General features: G+C 47.1%; 1 protein-coding gene across 2 annotated transcripts in view; it reads left to right on the forward strand.

Annotated features, from left to right (window-relative positions):
• SMAD2 (SMAD family member 2) overlaps positions 1-20,847 on the forward strand; it is a 98,859-nt gene extending 78,012 nt beyond the window's left edge. For both annotated transcript variants that reach the window (XM_068251392.1, XM_068251400.1), the window contains 7 exons: positions 2,626-2,760; positions 6,150-6,224; positions 9,892-9,945; positions 12,245-12,457; positions 13,274-13,411; positions 17,658-17,802; positions 18,877-20,847. In XM_068251392.1, the coding sequence (XP_068107493.1) occupies positions 2,626-2,760; positions 6,150-6,224; positions 9,892-9,945; positions 12,245-12,457; positions 13,274-13,411; positions 17,658-17,802; positions 18,877-19,000 (884 nt within the window). In that variant the 3' untranslated portion in view covers positions 19,001-20,847. The remainder of the gene's footprint in view (positions 1-2,625; positions 2,761-6,149; positions 6,225-9,891; positions 9,946-12,244; positions 12,458-13,273; positions 13,412-17,657; positions 17,803-18,876) is intronic.
• Positions 20,848-22,354: the final 1,507 nt, after the last annotated feature.

Here is a 22,354-nt window from a genome sequence, read left to right on the forward strand (position 1 = left end):
GCCCTGTTAATGGCACAAGCCTCAAACCTGGTATAGTTGGTCATTGGGTGACTGGGGTTCAACTTCAGAAGAGGGGATGGAGCCACAAACAGCCATTTTCAATGGGAAAATACAAATTATTGATGCCAAGGAGCCCAAAGCTCACAAACTTGGTCAATAAGTGTTTGTGGTGGGGTTAGCCAGATACATACCCGGGCAACATCGGCTCATCAGCTAGTAACTTTCAAAGGAAAAGATTTCTTTGTTACAGCTGATACAAATCCTGCCATGTCTATTTCCTGCTTTCATGGAAGCAGACATAGGGTTAACATCATGTTTACAAATTAGCTGCTCTGCTGAGGCTGCCAAGATTCCTTAGCTGACACAGAAGAGAGATCAAATTACACTTGTGATTAGTCACAGATGAGGGGGAATTAGACAGGCTAAACTCTCTAAATACATTAGGGGTGCAATTATCTATGTTTTCATTCTGTTCTGTGGAAGAGTTCAGGTCCCAATACCTTCCTGTAACTCTGAGATCTGGTGTAACCCTCACCTGCAACATACAAAAAGATATTCCAATTCACAACAATTTCAACAAAAAGCACAAGTCCCTAAGGGGTTAATTCATTTACTTGCGCTGCACCCTCACATATGCCAGTTGGAAGGTGAAAAACCCCTATAGCAGCGCGAGTCAAAAGCCAACACTGCCAGTTAAATACAGCATGTGTGGTAGCGCTGCGTGGCATGCAATGCTAATTTACGGGCGGCCCTTTTGAAAGTATGCACGCTCCTTATAAGGTATCGCGACCGCACTGCAAGCTATGCAGCACTACCGCGCATGCTGTGTTTAACTTGCAATGCTATAGCAGCTAGGTTTGCTCTCCACAGATAAATCACGAGTAACCAGGGTGGCTACTCGTGATTCAAATTAGCTGTTATTGCCGCAGCTAAGCGGCTAGATGCGGCGGTGTTAATTACCCACAATGCCGCTCTCCGCCCAGCGTTTCACAGGTGCAAGCGTCCGAATGGAAACGTTGCAAGCCTTGCTATGAAGCACTTCCTCATTGCTCCATAGCGAGGCTTGCAACGCGACCATTCGACCGCTTGCACCTGTGAAACGCTGGGCAGAGAGCGGCATTGTGGGTAATTAACCCCGCCGCATCTAGCTGCTCAGCTGCGGCAATTAGAGCTCATTTGAATCACGAGTGTGATTTATCCGTGGAGAGCAACCTTGATAGCAGCAGTTTTTCACTTTCCTTTGGATCAACTGGAATATGTGAGGGTGCAGGCCAGTGTTGTACCATGTTTTCTGATTGAAATTGATGGACAGATTTATTTATTTTTTCAAAACTATGTAAGATAAAAAAGATTAGTTACACATCTGCAGTACAGGAAGCCACAGTGCCGCATCCAGGCCATGTCTGTAACAGCTGCCCAAAAACCTGGACATGTATTGAGTGTGGACATACCTGGAGATATATAAGTGTTGACATTTCTGCAGATATGCGTAACAGTGCAAAACTGCGCTGGGAATGTGAGTATACCATGCGCCGCCATAGGCTGTAATGTGAAATATAGCAGTTTTTCAAGATGTCCAATTGCTTACCAGTAGAGGCCAGGTATTAGAGGATGCCAGAACACACTTTTTTCAGAGGTTATGAAAACCAGGGCTGTGGAGTCGGTACAAAAACCGTCCAGCCCCAACTCTGACTCCTCAGTTTATGAAACTTCCGACTACGGGTACCCAAAATTGCGCCGACTCCTCGACAACGACTCCACAGCCCTGATGGTAACAATCGTCAACAAAATTTTAGGGCATCCAAAACGAGGCTTCAATCACCCTGAAATGCCCGGGGCAAATTGCGGGGCTCCTTCCTGTTGGAGGCAGAGCTTTGAGCTTTAGCTCTGCCTCCATTTGTGTCTCATCTCCCGCCGATCTCTGCCCCTCTTAGTCGTATTTCACTGAGAGCGGCAGGGAGGAGGCGGAGATCCGCAAGAGATTGACGTGAATGGAGTCAGAGCTGCAGCTCAAAGCTCTGCCTCCCCGGGCAGCAAAATCCACGACCAAGTAAGTAGTGGATTTTTGCCCCGGTATTTGGAGGTGAATGTTTTCCTGCGGGATAGCGGCGTTTCAGCTAACCCAATAAAGAGAATCTGTACTCTCAAATTCTTACACTAAAAAGCATACCATTCTATTCATTATGTGCTCCTGGGTCCCTCTGTGCCGTTTCCGCAGCTCCCCACCGAGATCCTGGTTTTTAACCACTTCACCACTGAGCGGTTTTACCCCTTGAGCACCAGAGCAATTTTCACCTTTCAACGCTCCTTCCATTCATTCGTCTCTAACTTTATTACTTCGCAATGAAATGAACTATATCTTCTTTTTTTTTGCCACCAATTAGGCTTTCTTTAGGTGGGACATTATGGCAAGAATTTTTATTCTAAATGTGTTTTAATGGGAATGCTATATAACTAACTAATGCTAATATGGTAGGCATTAGACTACGACTATGGTAGGGATTAGATTGAGAGCTCTGATGATAGTCAGTGATATGACTGTGTACTCTAAAGTGCTGCAGATTGTCATTTTGTAGATTTCTTAAAGTTGGCGCAACTCTAAATTGGCCTTTTTCTTTCTTGCAGTCTTACCACCAGTATTGGTGCCACGGCACACGGAGATCTTAACGGAACTCCCGCCACTCGATGACTATACGCATTCCATTCCGGAGAACACTAACTTCCCAGCCGGCATCGAGCCCCAAAGCAACTATATACCAGGTAAGGAGGAAACATTGGTTTAACAATTTCCTAGTCTGTGACTTTTACCTTCATGTAATGAAGGCTGATATTTTTTTGGTGAGGGATTAGGATTCATGTTTGTGTAAGTGTGCACTAACATCAGTAAAATTGAAATGACATCAGGGCTGGCTTCAGTCAGGATGGAAAATGCCTGAAAATGATTTTTCTTTTATCTCACTGATATAAATGGGAACGTTTGGATGTTTGTTAATCAACCAACAATGGCTGAACAGATTGGAATGATATTTGGCACACACATAGTACATTACCTGGAATACAATATAGGATACTTTTTATCCCCATAACCAAAATGTGGGCGGAGACAAAAACAAAATAAACATGTTATGCAAGTAGAGTAAATATTTATCTACTTACTGTATATGTATGGTTTTTTTTTCTGCAATAGTAAGGCTCTCCCTGCTGCTTTATTTTTTTATATATATATATTTTTTTTTTTTAACACTTTAGGTATGCTTTACATTGACCCTTATTTACTTAATCCAAACTGCCTGGCTGTTCTGCAGATCCTCTACCTGTAATATACTTAGCCATAGACCCTAAACAAGCATGCAGATCAGATGTCAGATTTGTCAGACAAGATTAGCTGCATGCTTGTTCCAGGATGGTGATTTAGACCCCTAAGCAGCACGACTGCCAGGCAACTGGTATTGTGTTAGAGGAAATAATTATGGCAGCCTCCATAGGTTTCTCACTTCGGGTTCCTTTTAACCCCCTTGCCGTTCCAATTCCCACGGCAAGGGGGCAGCATAGCACTTTTGTAAAAAAAATAAAAAAAAAATAAAAATAAAAATAATTTTTTTTAATCATGTAGCGAGCCCAGAGCTTGCTACATGATAGCCGCTGAACAGCGGTTTTCCCACAGCCGCTCCGATCGCCTCCAGAGTAAGCAGGAAATCCCGTTCAGAACGGGATTTCCTGCTGGGCTTCCCTGGTCGCCATGGTGACGGGGCAAGATGACGTCACCGACGTCATGGACGTCAAAGGGAATCCCGATCCACCCCTCAGCGCAGCCTGGCACTGATTGATTGACCAGGCTGCGCAAGGGGTCTGGAGGGGGGGGGGGGGGCGGGTAGCGGCGAATCGGCGGCGATCGGAATATGCACGCAGCTAGCAGAGTGCTAGCTGCGCGCAATAAAAAAAATTATGCAAATCGGCCCAGCGGGGCCTGAGAAATCCTCCTGCGCAGGTTACCCCGAGCTGAGCTCTGGATAACCGGCAAGGAGGTTAAGTATTCCTGAACAATTGAAACTTTGAACTTGTGTAAGCACATGATCAGAGTTTACCTGCTGTTTAAAATGCATGACAAAACATTGTCTTGCTCCACCTGGGAGAAGTAATGATGTTGCTAAGCGTCAGGAGGAATTTCTACAATGTCAGGCAGAAGACCCTCCCCTTGTGGTCATGTAATGTGGTGGACAGCTGAGTGATATGCTGGGGAGGCGGAACCTGCCACATTCAAACAGAAGGTGATGCAGAATGATGGCTGACACCACTGAGGGTATCCCATTTCTTTATTACATTGTCCTAAGTGACCATAAATAGCAACACTTTTCTAGATATTCTATGCAAATAAAATGGGCATTTTGGAAAATATGTGCTAACGCAAATATCTTACCCTTTGTTGATGAGGCCCTTTTAAATGGTTTTTGCGTTAAGTCTTCAGCTTAGCTTTAAAGGAAAACTGAACTAAGATTAACTACTTAACGACCGCTCCATGCCAAGTGGCGTGGACGTAGCGGCAGCCCCAGGACTGTTCAACACCAATCGGTCCTGGGGCGGGGTCTTGAAGGAGATTGCGCGCCCCGATGTGCGTGCATCTCCGCTTGGATGACTGATCTCTGCACAGTTATCAGTCTTCCAGCGGTGATCGCCCCTAGGAGCCTGTTAGACGGTGAAACCGCCGTCTACATTGTATAGCGCTGCGATCTAAGACAGCGCTGTACTGGGGACAGCCGTGGCACTCTGCTGTACCCTGGGGAGACTCGCAGAACGATCCCCACTCGTAGACTGATGTCTATAAGAGAGGATCGCTAGGATTGGCTGGTGGGGGGTGGAAGGGAGGGGTTAAAAATCAAAGGGGAAAAAATGGCAAAATTTAACAAACAGGGCGGCAAGGATCAGAGCCCACCAACAGAAAGCTCTGTTGGTGGGCAGAAAAGGGGGGGAGGGAGTATCGCTTGTGTGTGTGCTGAGTTGTACGGCCCTGCAACAAGGCCTTAAAGCTGCAGTGGCCTAAATTGTGAAAAATAGCCCGGTCACTAGGGGGGGTGTAAGCCTACGGTCCTCAAGTGGTTAAAAAAAAAAAGACACCCCCCTAAGAATATTGACCACTCTGGATTCCTTAGAGCCTTTCTGGTCCTGTCTCTGCCCTCTCATTTCACTGCTCCCCCCCCCAATGAAATAATCTGTCTAGAATGCTGGAATAAGCTTCCGGGAAGGCTTTGGACGTTCCCGCTTCCCTGAGTACTTCTGAAGATGAGCGGCTCTGCACGGCGCATGCGCAATTCTGCTGCAACCAGCTTTGGAAGCACTCAGGGATGCACAGGTTTCTGAAGCCTTCCTAAGGGCCCATTCATAAAATGCCCGTGGTTTTTGCGGGAGTGATTTTTCCGCGATTTCACTGAACACTGCGGCGATTTTTTCCCCACGATCGCGTTTAGCACTTCTATAGCACTGAAACGCGATTGCCGGGATATCGACTAAAAATGGTGCAGGCAACGCGTTTGCGTTTTGCATTTTTGGGCAATTTGCGGCAATTAGCGCAAATCGCCCAAGTAAGATCGGACCATAGACTTTTATTACACTAGCGCTTTGAAAATCGCTAGCGTTTGAGCGGTTTGCCGAAATTGCCGGCAAAACGCTCAAGTATGAATGGGCCCTAAGAGTCCGGAATTTGAACAGCAGACAATGGTGTAATGAGGAGACTGAGTGAGGACTGGCAAGGCTGAAAACGGCATTACAAATCCTGCAACAAATCTGCAGTGTGTCTACTACATGCTTTCATGGAAGCAGGCATAGGGTTAACAGCCTGGACTTACAAATTAGCTGCTCTGCCGAGACAGCCATCTGACACAACTGAGAGATCAAATTACACTTGTGATTAGTTGCAGATGAGGGTGAATTAGGCAGGCTAAACTCTCTAAATACATGCAGGGTACATTTCTCTGCTTTCCTTCTGTCGTGTGCAAGAGTTCAGGTCCACTTTAATCTTGGTCCGGGAGTTATTAAGTTACGACCTGATAGTGGGCTTATCTTGCTCTACAATTCAAACCATGAAACTGATGGATCAGCTGAATTATGTGTAGCAGGCCGCTGTATGATGTGTAATAATGGCTCTCTTTCTGCAGAAACTCCGCCTCCTGGGTACATCAGTGAAGATGGAGAGACTAGCGATCAGCAACTTAACCAAAGCATGGACACAGGTACGGCACGCTGAGATGTCCTCAGGAACCGGTGCTTACACTTTTGTTCTGCTTCTGTAGACTGAACTTCTTTCCCTCCAACTTCACCATACTTTTATGCATGGGCTCGTCATTGAGTTACACACGGCGGACGTATTCCCCCTTCTCTAAGGTAGATTTAGCCTGTCTTTCCATACATTAGTAATGACCAGTGATCGACAAGGAGATGCTAAGGATTCCTATAATCTAAGCTCTGCAAATGTTATGCAGTTTGGAATAGACCAATCACTGGGGGCAGCGGTCAAACTTCCAACCTTTGCATCATCATCTGGGTACTTTACTGGCTATATCTAGTGATGATGACTTGGTGCATGGCTTGAAATCTATATTGAAGAGAAACTGTAACGCCATATTGCAGAATGCAGTGAATGATTCAGTATACCCACATTTACGGTAATCGTCCTGATTTTAACATCAGAAACATTACCTATAGCTATGTATTGCTGTATATTGGTCTGTAACTCCGCCCACCCAGTGATGTTTAGCCTAGGCTGTTTATTATGCTGTGCTTGCATAGTTTGTAACTTGCGCCTGCGCCATTCTGTGTCTCATCTTACTGTTGGGGGGGGGGGGGGGATTCCTGGTTTTAGTATTTGGCACTAAGGAGGAGGCAATCTAGTCCACCATGGGCTTTGTTCATTTTTTATTTTATTTTTCCATCCCGGGTTCGCAGATGCTTTGTTTCTTATTACTTTATCTTACCTATTTTTTAGTACTTTTTCACTTGGCAAGTGCTGTAAATGTATTTTGTAAGCCACATGAGAAAATATTTCTCTTCAGAGAAAGCTCAAGAGAATCTGGTTAGTGATTAAAGTGTACCTGATACATAATTCTAAGGTTTATTTATACTTACCTGGGGCTTCCTCTCGTCCTCTCCGAGCAGTTCACTTCTTATTCTTATTCCCCCATCCTCCTCGGTACCACGTCGGCGGCGATAAAGCTCCCCGAACAGCGGGCATGTAAATATTTACCTTCCCCGCTCCAGCGCAGGCGCAGTATCTGCTCTCCGCCTCGGAGATAGGCGGGAATAGCCAAACGCTGTCGGGCCGCTCTACTGCACAGGCGCAAGTCTCCTGCGGACCTGACAGAAATCTGCTATTTTCACCTATCTCCATGCGGAGAGCTGCAACAGCGCCCCTGCTGGAGCCAGGGAAGGTAAATAAATTGGTGCTTGTCGGAGGATTGCGGGACACTTCGGGGGTGCCAGCGCTGGACTGCCTGCAGCTACAGGGGAAGGGGAAAGCCTCATTGGGAACTTGAGGCTTCCCCCTCCCGAGGTGAGTACCCCCATTCTGGAGAGATGCACCTCCCAGGACTAAAGATGTCCCCACCAGTAATAAATTTCATAATGTAACTCGGGGTGAGGAAAGATTTTACAATTTGCAAGCATGTAACAAAATAATTTATATATGAATATTCAAAAAAATATTTACGTTCTTTTCACCACAGCTCCTCTTTAATCCCATCTGCAGAGTTAGTGTCTGTATATAAACATTACTGTTCCCTTTTTTTTACCCATTAATGTGTAGCGGACTCGTAGTTTAGAAATAAAGTTGCTGTTTAGGTGACAGTTTATTTTGCATCATTAAAGCTCCACTCAGGGCTCTGTGACAAGGGAATTTGACAGTGGTGCCTTCACCAATCGGCTGCAAGCAGAACGGGTGGAGAGTTGGCCGTGACCACCACTAGATGTTTCATGCTAACGTGTTTACAGTGCGCAGTATTCTCCAAGTAGCGAGTGAGGATTGCTTTAGTCATGGTCTTGCTGATTATTCCTTCCCCAGTACTTGAAAGGGGGGAGATGTGACGCCTTTGATATGTCTTATCAAATCTCAACATGCTAACGTTTTCTATAGTGCAGTAACCTCTAGAGATGCAGATAATTCCAATTTGCATTTAGGTTGTATGCAGCTTGCTGTTGGTCCGATCAGAAATAGAGGATTTTCATTTGATTGCACGGAAAAAAGATGCATGCAAGTTGTAATCATTGAGCATCTCTGATAAGGGAATCAGGGCTGTGGAGTCGGTACAAAAATCTTCTGACTCCAACTCAGACTCCTCAGTTTATGAAACCACGACTCCAACTCCGACTCCGGGTAACCAAAATGACTCCGACTCCTTAGTCTAATATTTTACAGGGCTATGGATTTTGTACAAAAATCACCCGACTCCGACTACTCAGTTTATGAAACCACGACTCCGACTCCGGGTGCCCAAAATTGCTCCGACTCCTCGACTCCGACTCCACAGCCCTGAATGGCATCATGTGTCTACTGCAGACACATGGCTAAAAATGACGCGGTTTGTGTGCTTTGACTCCGCAGAACACCAGGTACGCGCCATGGGCTGTTCAGCCAACTGTGCGCATTAACCTTTAGGCTGCATCTCCACACATGTGTAGTAATCCATATTGCTGGAATTGGCGGGTTTTCTAATGTGTTTTATTTTTTTTTTCACCCGCATTGCAAAAACTCGTACAATTTTGTGTACCTTTTTTTTTTAATGCAAATTTTCGCATGCATTTTTCCAGTTTCAAGTATAGTAAGTTTAGCAATAGCTAATTAACGTTATAACTTCACCTATTTGCTACTAGATTTTTTTTTAATCTTGGCAAAAATGCAATAGTCTTGCATGATGTGTTTTTACTCTTGTGTTGATGGCATTCTGTGAAAATCAGATTTGCATTACTAATGCGTATTCTGTTAATAGGTTTGCGGTCCTAATCGCATGCCAGCGAGATTTCGAAACCGCATGATGCAGTTTCCCACAGCACACACCCAAATCCCTCTAGCTGTGTGTGGTGCAGCTGCAGGGATTTGAAGGCAAACTCGCATCACTGATGTTGGCGGCTTGCATCCCTCAAAATGCACGTGGTATACTGGAAACGGACCCATTTACTTGCATTGCTGTGCATTTTGCAGAAAAACGCATGGATGCACATGTGAAAATGCAGCCTTAAAGGGTGCCCGAGGTGACATGTGACATGATGAGATAGACATGTGTATGTACAGTGCCTAGCACACAAATAACTAGGCTGTGTTCCTTTTTTTCCTTTCTCTGCCTGAAAGCGTTAAATATCAGGTATGTAAGTGGCTGACTCAGTCCTGACTCAGACAGGAAATGACTACAGTGTGACCCTCACTGATAAGAAATTCCAACTATAAAACACTTTACTAGCAGAAAATGGCTCCTGAGAGCAAGAAAGAGATAAAAATGGTAATTTCTTATCAGTGAGGGTCACACTGAAGTCACTTCCTGTCTGAGTCAGGACTGAGTCAGCCACTTACATACCTGATATTTAACTCTTTCAGGCAGAGAAAGAAAAAAGGAACACAGCATAGTTATTTATTTGTGTGCTAGGCACTGTACATACTGTATACATGTCTATCTCATCATGTCACTTTGGGTATCCTTTGATTTCAGGGCCTGTTAATAACGGAAGCAGTCAGCAGATCACTATAGTGCCTTTTTTCAGAGAAAATAACAGCACTTTTTCACAGAGCAATAAATATTCATCAACTGAGAAGCCTTTCCAAACTGTGAGACTTGTCATTTTATGTGGACTGCAGCATGTTTGCTGTTCTTGTTTTGTACAGCAGACCGGTAATATGTGTGTTTGTCATTACAGGGTCACCAGCTGAGCTTTCTCCTAGTACACTTTCTCCAGTCAATCACAGCCTGGGTAAGTCCTTCTTCGTTTTTATCATCATGTAGCTGCACCATGTGACTCACTGTAAGTGCAGGCAGACCAGACCTCTGTTTCCAGTGACCTGAGACGGCTCTATTGATGGGGCTATTGAATGTTACCCGAAGCTACCTCCAGCCCCATAAGATGGGTGAGCTCCCTCGACGTCCTGTGGCCGCTCCGTTGTGTTGTAATCCCCCCCAGGGTAATAAAGGGAACGGGAGTGGTCTCTTCACCTAGCAGAAGGTGGCAGGAGCGCGGCAAGGGTGCAGGCTTAGCTGGACAGATTACCAGGTGGCATTAAGAGACAACTGAGAGGATTGGGAGGGATCCCATGCACCTCTGGGGGCTGGAGAAAGCCCCAGGTAAATATAAATACAACCATTAGAGACGTTTCAGGTTTCCTTTAAAGTACACCTAAAGTGAGAGGAATATGGAGGCTGCCATATTTATTTCTTTTTAAACTAGTCAAATTGCCTAGCAGTCCTGCTTATCTTCTGCCTCTAAAACGTTTAGCCATAGACCCTGAACAAGCATACAGCAGATCAGATGTTTCTGACTTGAGTTTGACTGGATTAGCTGCATGCTTGTTTCAAACACTACTGTTTCGTGAAAGATCAGCAGGAAGCCAGGCAACTGGTTTGATTTGAAAGGTTATACATATGGTAGCCTCCATATCCCGCTATAGGTGTACAGTACTTTAATTCGATTTAGTAGACAGGATTAGGGTGTGGCTGGGCATGTCCTAAAGCCGTGTAGCGTCTCTCACTGTGGGGTGATCATTTGTGTGGCATTTTGTCACAGGAAGGAGAAAAAAAAAAAAACACAGAATCCAGGCTCATCACCTCAAGTTAGGGCATTTAAATAAGTTATAAGAAAGGTGCCAAAGATAGTGTGGGCAACAAAACGGCCAAATCGGTTAACCCTCTGCACACTGGCATGCAAATGCTTTAGGCCCGGTTCACATCTGCATTTTAGGCCAAACTGATCCGGTGAGCCGATTCGTTCTCCGCTTCACTGGATCCGGATGGTTCAGTCCGTGGCCCGTTCACATAGTGAAAACGATTCTGATCAATGATTGATCGGATCCGTTTTCACTCCGCAAATACATACCTTATCTTCTGCAGCAGCCGGCGGTAGAGGCTTCCTCTTCTTCCGCTGTGATTACACAGCATGTCATGTAGTCACTTGACGCGGAAGAAGGCTGAAGACTCTACCTCCGTCTGCTACGGAAGATTTGGTATGTATTAACCCTCCCTCACCCTCCCGTTGCTCAGGTTCGCGTCGGCTCATGATCCGTTTCTTATTGCCCCCAATGCTGCAGTATTTTTGTCCGGATCTCTTCCGCTGGGCAGAAAATTAGGGCCTGCAGCAATTTTCGTATCCGTACCAACGGACGCATGTGAATGGATCCATAGGTTAACATTGGATCCTTTCACATCTGTTCCGTTTGTACAGTATACGTTCCGGGAAAAAAAAGCTAATGTGAACCTGGCCTTAATGCACATCAATCATCCATGAACCGCTGCTATCCCTATAGCTAAGTTAAAAGCATACATTATTTTGCTTAGTCACATATGCCGCTTATAAGCTGTGTGCGTGCTGACGATCGTCACTGACAGGGAAAGGGGGAAAGCACTGGAGCTGCGGATGTAACTACGCAAAGGATTAACTGATCTTGTTGTCCCGGGAATGGATGGGGAGATTGGTTTGATGAAAGTTTTTTTCCTTTTTGATAGTAACAAGAAGACAAGAAATAGAGAAGAATATGAAAGATCAAAGATAGACTGCACCTCACTGTTTTAGCTTCATTTATACTCTTGCTATATGTTGTTGCCTATCGTTCTGGAAAGGAAATAGTTGTTTAAAGATCATATGACAGCAAAGCCCCCTGCATCCGCCACAGGCGGGGTTTGCAGCTGATAATACTTACTGATCCTCCAGTGCCGTCTTCTACCCTTCCTGTAGCTTCTAGTGCAGTGATGGCTAACCTTGGCACTCCAGCTGTGACATCTACAAATCTCATCATGCTTCTGCCTCCCCGAGTTATGCTTAGAACTGTCAGAGTAATGCAATGCCTCATGAAACTTGAAGTTCCACCACAGCTGGAGTGCCTAGGTTAGCCATCACTATCCTAGTGGCTTTCTGTCTCTTACCCTTCTTGTATGAGATTTGAGCAGCATAGTCAAAGCATGCAGTTCTACTTGATAGACAAGTTGGTTACACTATTACTTTAGGATGCCATAATTAAAGTTTGTTTTCCCATTTCAGTAACAAATGTTTGTTTCTTCCACAGACTTGCAGCCTGTTACTTATTCTGAGCCAGCCTTCTGGTGTTCAATAGCTTATTACGAGCTAAACCAGCGAGTGGGAGAGACTTTCCACGCGTCGCAGCCTTCGCTCACTGTAGACGGTTTCACGGACCCATCGAATTCCGAGAGGTTCTGCTTAGGCTTGCTGTCTAACGTGAACCGGAACGCCACAGTGGAAATGACCAGGCGTCATATAGGTAACGTAATCTCAGCTGTAACAAAGCAGACCTGTCCCCATGCCACAACAGCACGAGGGTTAGGGAGGGGGTGTTGGTTAGGATTAAGCATAGGGCGGGGGAGTGATTAGGATTAGGCATTGATTGAGGGTTGGGTTAAGTATTGGGAAGGGGGGATGATTAGGCATGGGTTGGGTGGGTATATTGGTATTGTTTAAGGTTAAGCATCGTTCTTTTTGTTGGCGGGGTGCAAAAATTGATCGCATGTATTGATTGGGCATGCTACAAAATCTCGGGCCATCGTGCTCAATCGGATGTGCGATGGTTACGGCGGCCCCTCCCCCCGTGCATGAATAGTTTACCTGTCTGTGTCCGCCGCTGGTTCTGTCTTCGCACACTTCCTCACACACATGCACCCCAGATAGTTGCTGGAAAATTGCACCTGGGCGCGTGGCGTCACTAGGCCGATTCCATGCAATGATAGGGAATTGGCCTGTGGTTTATGTCGGCCACAGATCTCTCCGCGATCAGGTAGAGGTCTGTCGCGTTGTTCATCAGCAGCCAAATTTGCTAGATGTGTGGGCACCTTCTGTCAGTAATGCAAACCTATACTTCATACAGGGAGCACCAGTGCTTACCTTTGAAGAATCCGCCTGTGGGCGCACTCTCGACCACAATGCATGCTGGGAGCTCTAGTACGTAGATGTGTGTACTGGTGTTCAGGGCACTTTTTAAGCTATTAGCGATTGCCTGATTTTATGTGATAAAGTCAGTTTAACTTTGATAATGCCTTTTTGCCAGTGGTGATTTTTGATAATTTGTGATGTGTTTGCACAGGAAGAGGAGTGCGATTGTATTACATCGGGGGAGAAGTGTTTGCAGAGTGCCTCAGCGATAGTGCTATTTTTGTCCAGAGTCCAAACTGTAACCAGCGGTATGGATGGCATCCAGCGACTGTGTGCAAGATCCCTCCAGGTGAGCGTTACCTTGCTGCCTCTCTGTTGCCCCTGCTGGTCACACCTGCCTCATGACATGTATCTGCTGCACATACTCATCAATTCCCGCCATTGGAACAGCTTTCTGCTGCCCCTGCTGGTCACTGCCTACCTTGTGACCACTCTGTGCTGCCCCTGCTGGTCACTGCCTACCTTGTGACCACTCTGTGCTGCCCCTGCTGGTCACTGCCTACCTTGTGACCCCTCTCTGCTGCCCCTGCTGGTCACTGCCTACCTTGTGACCACTCTGTGCTGCCCCTGCTGGTCACTGCCTACCTTGTGACCACTCTCTGCTGCCCCTGCTGGTCACTCCTGCCTCATGACATGTATTCTGCTGAATACACTCATCACTTCCTGCCTTGTGACCTCTCTTCTGGCCTTGCCTCATGACGTTTTTTTGTTGCACTTACTCATCACTTCCTGCCTTGTCATCTTTCTGCTGGTCACTGCCTGCCTTGTCATCTTTCTGCTGAACCTGTCTTTCTGCTGCACCTGCTGGTCACTGCCTGCCTCGTGTCATTTTTCTGCTGCCCCTACTTGTCACTGCCTGCCTTGTGATATCTTGCTGCTGCCCCTGCTGGTCACTGCCTGCCTTGTGACCTCTTCCTGCTGGTCACTGCCTGCCTTGTGACCTCTTCCTGCTGGTCACCACCTGCCTTGTGACATCTTTCTGCTGCCCCTGCTGGTCACTGCCTGCCTTGTGTCATCTTTCTGCTGGTCATTGTCTGCCTTGTGATGTTTTTGCTGCTCCTGCTGGTCACTGCATGCCTTATTGCATCTTTCTACTGCCCATGCCTGTGACTTATTTTAATTTGTTTTTATTTCAACCCTTATTGCTTCCTAACCAAGCATGAGAAAAATATAATAGGTTTGTAATAAAGAGATCAAAATGTTGGTACTGTTTAAAATGCCATTTTGTGGTCCTCCTGAAACTCAATACAGGGGAATGTTCAGAGTTCTTTCCAGTCACCCCCGTTGCAGATTTCAGAGTAACTAACCAATTACAGAGTCATTTTAGCAACTTAAAGCGGAACTGAAAGTAAAAAAAAAAAAAAAAGATTTTAACTTACCTGGGCCCTCTGCCAGCCCTGTGCAGCCGCCCTGTCCCGCGCCGGTCCTCCACCATCATCCATTCTCCTGCCACTAGCTACTTACGCTTCGGTCGACATGTAAGTCGATGGGCCACTAGGCCTGCGCAGCCCTGCCACGCGTAGCCTTGTTAACGGCCGCGGCCTGCGCATGAAACTAGCTGGGGAACGGAGGATCGTTGAGGACCGGCACTGGACAGGACAGCTGCAAGGGGCAAGCAGAAGCCCCAGGTAAGTGAAATGCTTTGTTTTTGTTTATCTTCAGTTCCACTTTAATAACGCTGGCTCAAAATCTAGCATGTGTACATGTGTCCACTGAGGTCGTTTAATGAACTGGCATGGCAGATCTTTAAAGAGGAACTCTAACCCAGAATCGAACTTCATCCAAATCAGTAGCCGATGTCCCTTTCCCATGAGAAACCTTTACCTTTATCTCCAATAGATCAGCAGAGGGGTCTGTATGGCTGATATTGTGGTGAAACCCCTCCCACAGTGTGATGTCATGACCATGGCCCTGAACTTCGTTGCATTGTGGAAAATAACGGCTTTTGTCCAACTGCCAAGAAAGCAGCCTCTCCCTCTGTGCATAGAATGCTCAGTAATGAACATTCCTTACAGATCACCTGGCAGAACTAAAGATGTTTCCACCAGTGATAAATTGCAGAATGTAAATCAGGGAGAGGAAAGATTTTGCAATGGGCAAACACTGACTAAATCTACAAAAAAGCAATTTTATTCATTATTTTCACTACAGTTCTTCTTTAAAGGGAACTGAGCACCTCTTACGTCAAAATATTTAAAACAAAGCTCCCCTAATTGTGGCCACTAATGATCCAATCTTTTTCATTCAATCTTACCATTTCTATGTTATATAAGGGACTGCCTAAATTATCCATTCAATATATTCACTCAAACCCTTATACTACATAGATATAAAATTGGATGAAAAAGATTGGATCATTAGTGGCCACCTTGGGGGGGGGTTATAAGTTATGTATGCTCTGTGGGGGGCAGTGTTGACAGTGTTGATTTACTTGCTTATGGGGGGGGCTGCTGCTTCTTAGCTTCTATACGGGGCATCCATCTCCCTGTATCAATGCCATCAACCCGGGGGTTACGTTCGCTTTAAGTGACAATCTGTGATCAAGTCCATTGATTCCCTCCTGCGAAAATCTGCTCCGTTGTTCACTGCGGATCATGCTCACATAGCAACAGTTACATCACTCTGATATAGCAGAGCAAGGCGTCCTTCGACTCCTGAACTGTGAAAGTATGGAGTCCTGATCCCTTCGGCTGGAAAGCTTTGTCGTGTACACATTCTGTCTATCCAGACATCACATTGACCATCACTGTCACCTGCTGGATTGTTTACAGGGGACACAATACCTTCCCCCACTGTGGCAGCTGTCTGCTCCACTGGTACTGATCCTTCCCCACTGTGGCAGTTGTCTGTACCACTGGTTCTGATCCTTCCCCACTGTGGCGGCTGTCTGCACCACTGGTTCTGATCCTTCCCCACTGTGGCAGCTGTCTGCACCACTGGTTCTGATCCTTCCCCACTGTGGCAGCTGTCTGCACCACTGGTTCTGATCCGTCCCCACTGTGGCGGCTGTCTACACCACTGGTTCTGATCCTTCCCCACTGTGGCAGCTGTCTGCACCACTGGTTCTGATCCGTCCCCACTGTGGCGGCTGTCTGCACCACTGGTTCTGATCCGTCCCCACTGTGGCGGCTGTCTACACCACTGGTTCTGATCCTTTCCCACTGTGGCGGCTGTCTACACCACTGGTTCTGATCCTTCCCCACTGTGGCAGCTGTCTGCACCACTGGTTCTGATCCTTCCCCACTGTGGCAGCTGTCTGCACCACTGGTTCTGATCCTTTCCCCCACTGTGGCAGCTGTCAGCACCACTGGTTCTGATCCTTCCCCACTGTGGCAGCTGTCTGCACCACTGGTTCTGATCCTTCCCCACTGTGGCAGCTGTCTGCACCACTGGTTCTGATCCTTCCCCACTGTGGCGGCTGTCTGCACCACTGGTTCTGATCCTTCCCCACTGTGGCAGCTGTCTGCACCACTGGTTCTGATCCTGCCCCACTGTGGCAGCTGTCTGCACCACTGGTTCTGATCCTTCCCCACTGTGGCGGCTGTCTGCACCCCTGGTTCTGATCCTTCCCCACTGTGGCAGTTGTCTGCACCACTGGTTCTGATCCTTCCCCCACTGTGGCAGCTGTCTGCACCACTGGTTCTGATCCTTCCCCACTGTGGCGGCTGTCTGCACCACTGGTTCTGATCCTGCCCCACTGTGGCAGCTGTCTGCACCACTGGTTCTGATCCTTCCCCACTGTGGCAGCTGTCTGCACCACTGGTTCTGATCCTTTCCCCCACTGTGGCAGCTGTCTGCACCACTGGTTCTGATCCTTCCCCCACTGTGGCAGTTGTCTGCACCACTGGTTCTGATCCTTCCCCCACTGTGGCAGCTGTCTGCACCACTGGTTCTGATCCTTCCCCACTGTGGCGGCTGTCTGCACCACTGGTTCTGATCCTGCCCCACTGTGGCAGCTGTCTGCACCACTGGTTCTCCTCCTCCACTGTGGCAGCTGTCTGCACCCCTGGTTCTGATCCTTCCCCCACTGTGGCAGCTGTCTACACCACTGGGTCTGATCCTTCCCCCACTGTGGCAGCTGTCTGCACCACTGGTTCTGATCCTGCGCCACTGTGGCAGCTGCCTGCACCACTGGTTCTGATCCTGCGCCACTGTGGCAGCTGTCTGCACTACTGGTTCTGATCCTTCCCCCACTGTGGCAGCTGTCTGCTCCACTGGTTCTGATCCTTCCCCCACTGTGGCAGCTGTCTGCACCACTGGTTCTGATCCTTCCCTACTGTGGCAGCTGTCTTCACCACTGGTTCCTTCGCCACTGGCAGCTGTCTGTACCACTGATTCCTTCTCCACTGGCAGCTGTCTGTACCACTGATTCCTTCTCCACTGGCAGCTGTCTGTACCACTGGTTCCTTCTCCACTGGCAGCTGTCTGTACAACTGGTTCTGATCTTTCCCTTTGTGAAGATCTTCCCTGCACAATTTTTTTGTAAAAGCATGTAAATTTGCCTTACCACTAACTGTGTCTTTGTTCATTGGCAGGCTGCAACCTGAAGATCTTTAATAACCAAGAGTTTGCTGCCCTCCTTGCTCAGTCGGTGAATCAGGGATTTGAAGCAGTTTACCAATTAACCAGAATGTGCACCATCAGAATGAGCTTTGTGAAAGGCTGGGGTGCTGAATACAGGTACATCATGCTAGTTGTCTGTCTAGTACAGTCTTCCCTCATCTTTCTGCCTCCACCTCCTGCCCTCCAGCACCCCTACCTTGTCCTTCTGTCCCCCCACCACCGTCCTCCTGTCCCCTCCACCTCCTGTCCTCCTACACCCTACCTTGTCCTTCTGTCCCCGTCCCCCCACCAACATCCTCCTGCCTCCCATCTGGCACATCATGTCCTCCTGCCTCCCCTTCACATCCTGTCTTCCTGCCCCCATTCTCCACATACTGTCCTCCTGTCCCCCCACTCTCCACATTCTGTCCTCCTGCCCCCCTCCTTCACATCCTGTCGTCCTGCCCCCCCACTCTCCACATACTGTCCTCCTGCCATCATTCTCCACATTCTGTCCTCCTGTCCCCCCACTCTCCACATTCTGTCCTCCTGCCCCCCTCCTTCACATCCTGTCGTCCTGCCTTCCCTTCACATACTGTCCTCCTGTCCCCCCACTCTCCACATTCTGTCGTCCTGCCCTCGCATTTTCCACATCCTGTTCTTCTGCCCCTCTGTCCCTCACTCTCTACATCCTGTCCGTCTGCCCCCCTCCACATCCTGTCCTCCTCCGCCCCCCACATCCTGTTCCCCCCCCACATCCTGTCCTCCTTCTCCCCCCCCCTCCACATCATGTCCCTCCCCCTCCCCCCCTTCCACATCAAGTCCTCTTGCCCCTCTCTTCCACATCCTGTCATCCTGCTCCCCCCCCCCCCCCCCAATGTTCTCCACATCCTTTCTTCCTGCCCACCTGCTTTCCACAGCCTGTTTTCCTGCCCCTCCATCCTCCACATCCTGTCCATCTGCCCCCTCCTATTGTTATCCAGCCCTATTCTCCTCCACCTCCTTCCTAGCTGATCAGTTCAGGTGTGATCTAATGCAGATCGTATACATATACATTCAAGTAACTGCGCATGCTAGTGTTTGCTCATAGTGAATAGCCAAACATTAACACTGAAAGATAAATACAATCACAACTTTATTACACCATCCTTTAGAATAAAAAGTGCATGCGCTTCCTGTTCCTCCTCTCATCGCCCTCCTGTTCTCTCCCAGGCGGCAGACGGTGACGAGCACTCCCTGTTGGATCGAGCTGCACCTGAACGGACCTTTACAGTGGCTGGACAAAGTGTTGACACAGATGGGTTCCCCTTCAGTCCGTTGCTCCAGCATGTCCTAATCGGGGGCTACTTTCATCATTTTTCTTCTTCTTTTTTTTTTAAACACCCCCTCAAAATCCCCTCGTACGACCTGTGGGTTCAATGCAAAGTCCCGGCAACAGACTTAATTCAGCTCGTCTGTCCATAGTATTCGTGTGTGGTCCCCATGAACTGTTTATAAATCAAAAAGAAAAAAAAAACATACCGAGAAAACAGCACTTGAGGTCCCATCAGCTTAAAGCACCTTGTTGGATGACGATTTCTGATACCATAGAAGAAAGTACAGTGTCTAATCACTCCTTACTGTGGGAAGGGATGTTGGAAAGGACATTTAATGTTTTATTATTATTGGGCATCCTGCGGCGTGTCCAAATGGTTTAACAATAACATGATCGGTCCTCTTTTTACGTGTCATGTGTAGTAGTAACTACGTTTTTTCCCCCCCGTCAGTGTTCTCCCCAGAATTTTTTTCCAGCCGGGTGGCATGAAAAAGCAGCCGGGTGGGGCGAGATGAAAATGCAGGGCAACTCTGCTTACAGCATAGGAGGAGGTGAGCCGATGACAGCCGGGTGGTCACCAAATCTACCCGGCTAAAAGAGCCTGGGGAGAACACTGCCCGTTATACATTTTTAGACACCGAATAGGGTGCCTGCTTCTTTTATCCTTTTTTTTTTTTGCCATTATTATTCTCCTTTAGCATATTTGTATTTTTTTCATTTTGTTGTTGCCTATTTTATATGTTTACCTAATAACAGTGCATGCTTGCTCACTCTTACGTGCTCTGTTATACTTTCTGCAGCCCTAGAAATTTTTGCTATACTTTTTTTTTCTTTTTTTCCCTCCCCTTGTGTCGTCCATCTCTCAGCGACTCCGTTTTAATAAAAAAAAAAATTAAAAAAAATCCACTTTTTATATATATTAATGACTTCTGTACTTGCAAAATGGCAAAGCCTGCGGTAGCCAACTCCTCTACAAGACGTACAAAAAAAAAATTGCGATTCTGGAATAAAACTGTTTGAAGGATGGCAGTTATTATTATTATTTTAAGTGCATGTTATTGTGAACCCTTGGACACTACATCCTGCACCCTATAAACATTATCTAGAATTTCTATTCTACGGATGTCTGCGGTTTTAGGGTCGGGCGGGGGGTCAAAGGTCGTGTAGACAAAGGGGGGCACTCTGACTTGAAAGCGTACATCTTAACTAACAAACTTGTTCCGTAGCTGTTTGTCGTTTTTTATAAACGTGAGAGTGGCTGGGTTACCCTTCCTCTTTGTCTCTCTCTCTATCTCCCTCTCTTTCTCGTCCTCTCTTATCTCCCTTCTTTTCCCCCTGGGCTGCATTGACTACACTAGCGATGTACTTTGTAAGTACAGCTAGTGACATCGTTGGCTTCAGAACAATCTTGTGGGCCAGTGTTAAGGCTGTTCAATCATTAGACTGTTTCGCGGAGAGTGGTTACATGTTTATCTCGCGCCCCTTTCCTCCCCCCTGCACCGGACATATTTGGAGGAGTATCTTCAACGGAAGCAGGCGATATATATATATTTTACCTACCCCAAAAAAATAAAAAAAAAAAGCCTGTGTAGATTTCGGCGAAGGTCCCGATTTTGATATCTCCGGTGGAGGGCCGTCGAGACCTGGAGCTTGAGGACGCCTGCTGTAGTGCATAGACGCGATTCCGAGACCGTTCGATGGTAAGCAGAGAGCCAAACTGTAAACCGTAATTGGCAAAGCATTTAACATTTGTGAACTAGTTTTACCAGTAGATTGGTGTATTGGTAGAACTCGTGAACTTGACATAAGCTTTGTGCGTGTTGCATTGCCGAATATGTGAATACACTAATAAAAAGGTTTAATTCTCATTTGGTGTCGTTTTTATTACTCAGTGTATTTGGTATGGTGCTGTTTGTATCAGAACTCCTCAGTTTATGAAACCACCGACTCCGGGTACCCAAAATTGCTCCTACTCCTCGACCTCCTGACTCCACAGGCCTGGTGTGTATAGCTGTGTCAGTATTGTTTACACAATCCTCTGTGAAGGGATGATGGCCACCGGACTATCACAGGATTCTGACTCCGAACTGTCATCCCTCCTACTGACCCAGGTACCCCTGATAAAGGAACTTTTCCACCCTTATGATGCCTCTGCACTTCTCCATTGGCATCTAACCTGCCTCCAACTTATGTCCTCCTACCCCTATATTTCCTCTGTGCTTTTGCTTCCAACTCTCTTGGCCTGCCTCAGTTTTCCACCTTCTGTCCTCCTTCCAACTCCTGCCTTTCTACCCATGTCTTAAGACACCTGAAGTGAGAAGAATATGGAGGCTGCCATATTTGTTTTTTGTTTTTTACAATACCAGTTGCTTGGCATCCTGCTGATTTCTTTGGCTGCAGTACTGTCTGAGTCTCACACCTGAAGCAAACATATAATAAAATCAGACTTCGGTTAGAAACATCTGATCTTGATGCTTGTTCAGGGTTTATGACTTGGAGTATTACAGGCAGCGGATCATCAGGACAGCCAGGCAATGTGCATTGTTTAGTTTCAAAATTACGTCTATTTGCTTCCAGCTATACCTCAAGGGTTCCAATGTTTGTATTTTGAACAGCAATACATGCCTTCAGTATATCTGCTACATGCTTGGCTACATCTAGTTTGTAAATTAACAGCATGTGGCACCATTTTAACGGTGAGAATAATGCAAATAGATTTTGGAATGATATAAAACTTAGGCCTATATCATATGAAAAAAACGATTTAGTAACGGACTCGATCAAAAATGTAAAAATTGTTATTTTAAAAATACCATATTCTTCGGACTATTAGATGCTCTGGACTTTAAGACGCACATAGGTTTAGAGGACAAAACGGGGGGGGGGATATACTAATCCTAGTGCGCCTATGGTTCAGGGGCATCTTGTAGATGCCAAATTATGGGGTCTTCCTCTTGTCCTCCTTGCTGTCCCCCTCCTGTCTCACTTTGTGTCTTCCTACTGTCCCCCCGCTAGCACTCACCTAACCCGATTCCCGCGGTGATCAGCTGCTGTCCTGGCGTCCTCGGTGTGCCTGGTTTTCTCCATTGTCGTCCTGTGCTCCCCATTTAAGGAAATTAGCGATGGCAGCCGTGGGTATCACTCACCTGACCCAATGCCCGCGGTGATCAGCTGCTGTCCTGGCGTCCTCGGTGTGCCTGGTTTTCTCCATTGTCGTCCTGTGCTCCCCATTTAAGGAAATTAGCGATGGCAGCCGCGGGTATCACTCACCTGACCCAATGCCCGCAGTGATCAGCTGCTGTCCTGCGCTCTTCCCCTCTCCCTCTACTGTAATGAAGTGGCAGCAGCCGCAGGCATCACTTACCTCATCCTTAG

Source organism: Hyperolius riggenbachi, chromosome 1, assembly GCF_040937935.1.
Source record: "Hyperolius riggenbachi isolate aHypRig1 chromosome 1, aHypRig1.pri, whole genome shotgun sequence".
Classification (NCBI taxonomy): Eukaryota; Metazoa; Chordata; class Amphibia; order Anura; family Hyperoliidae; genus Hyperolius; species Hyperolius riggenbachi.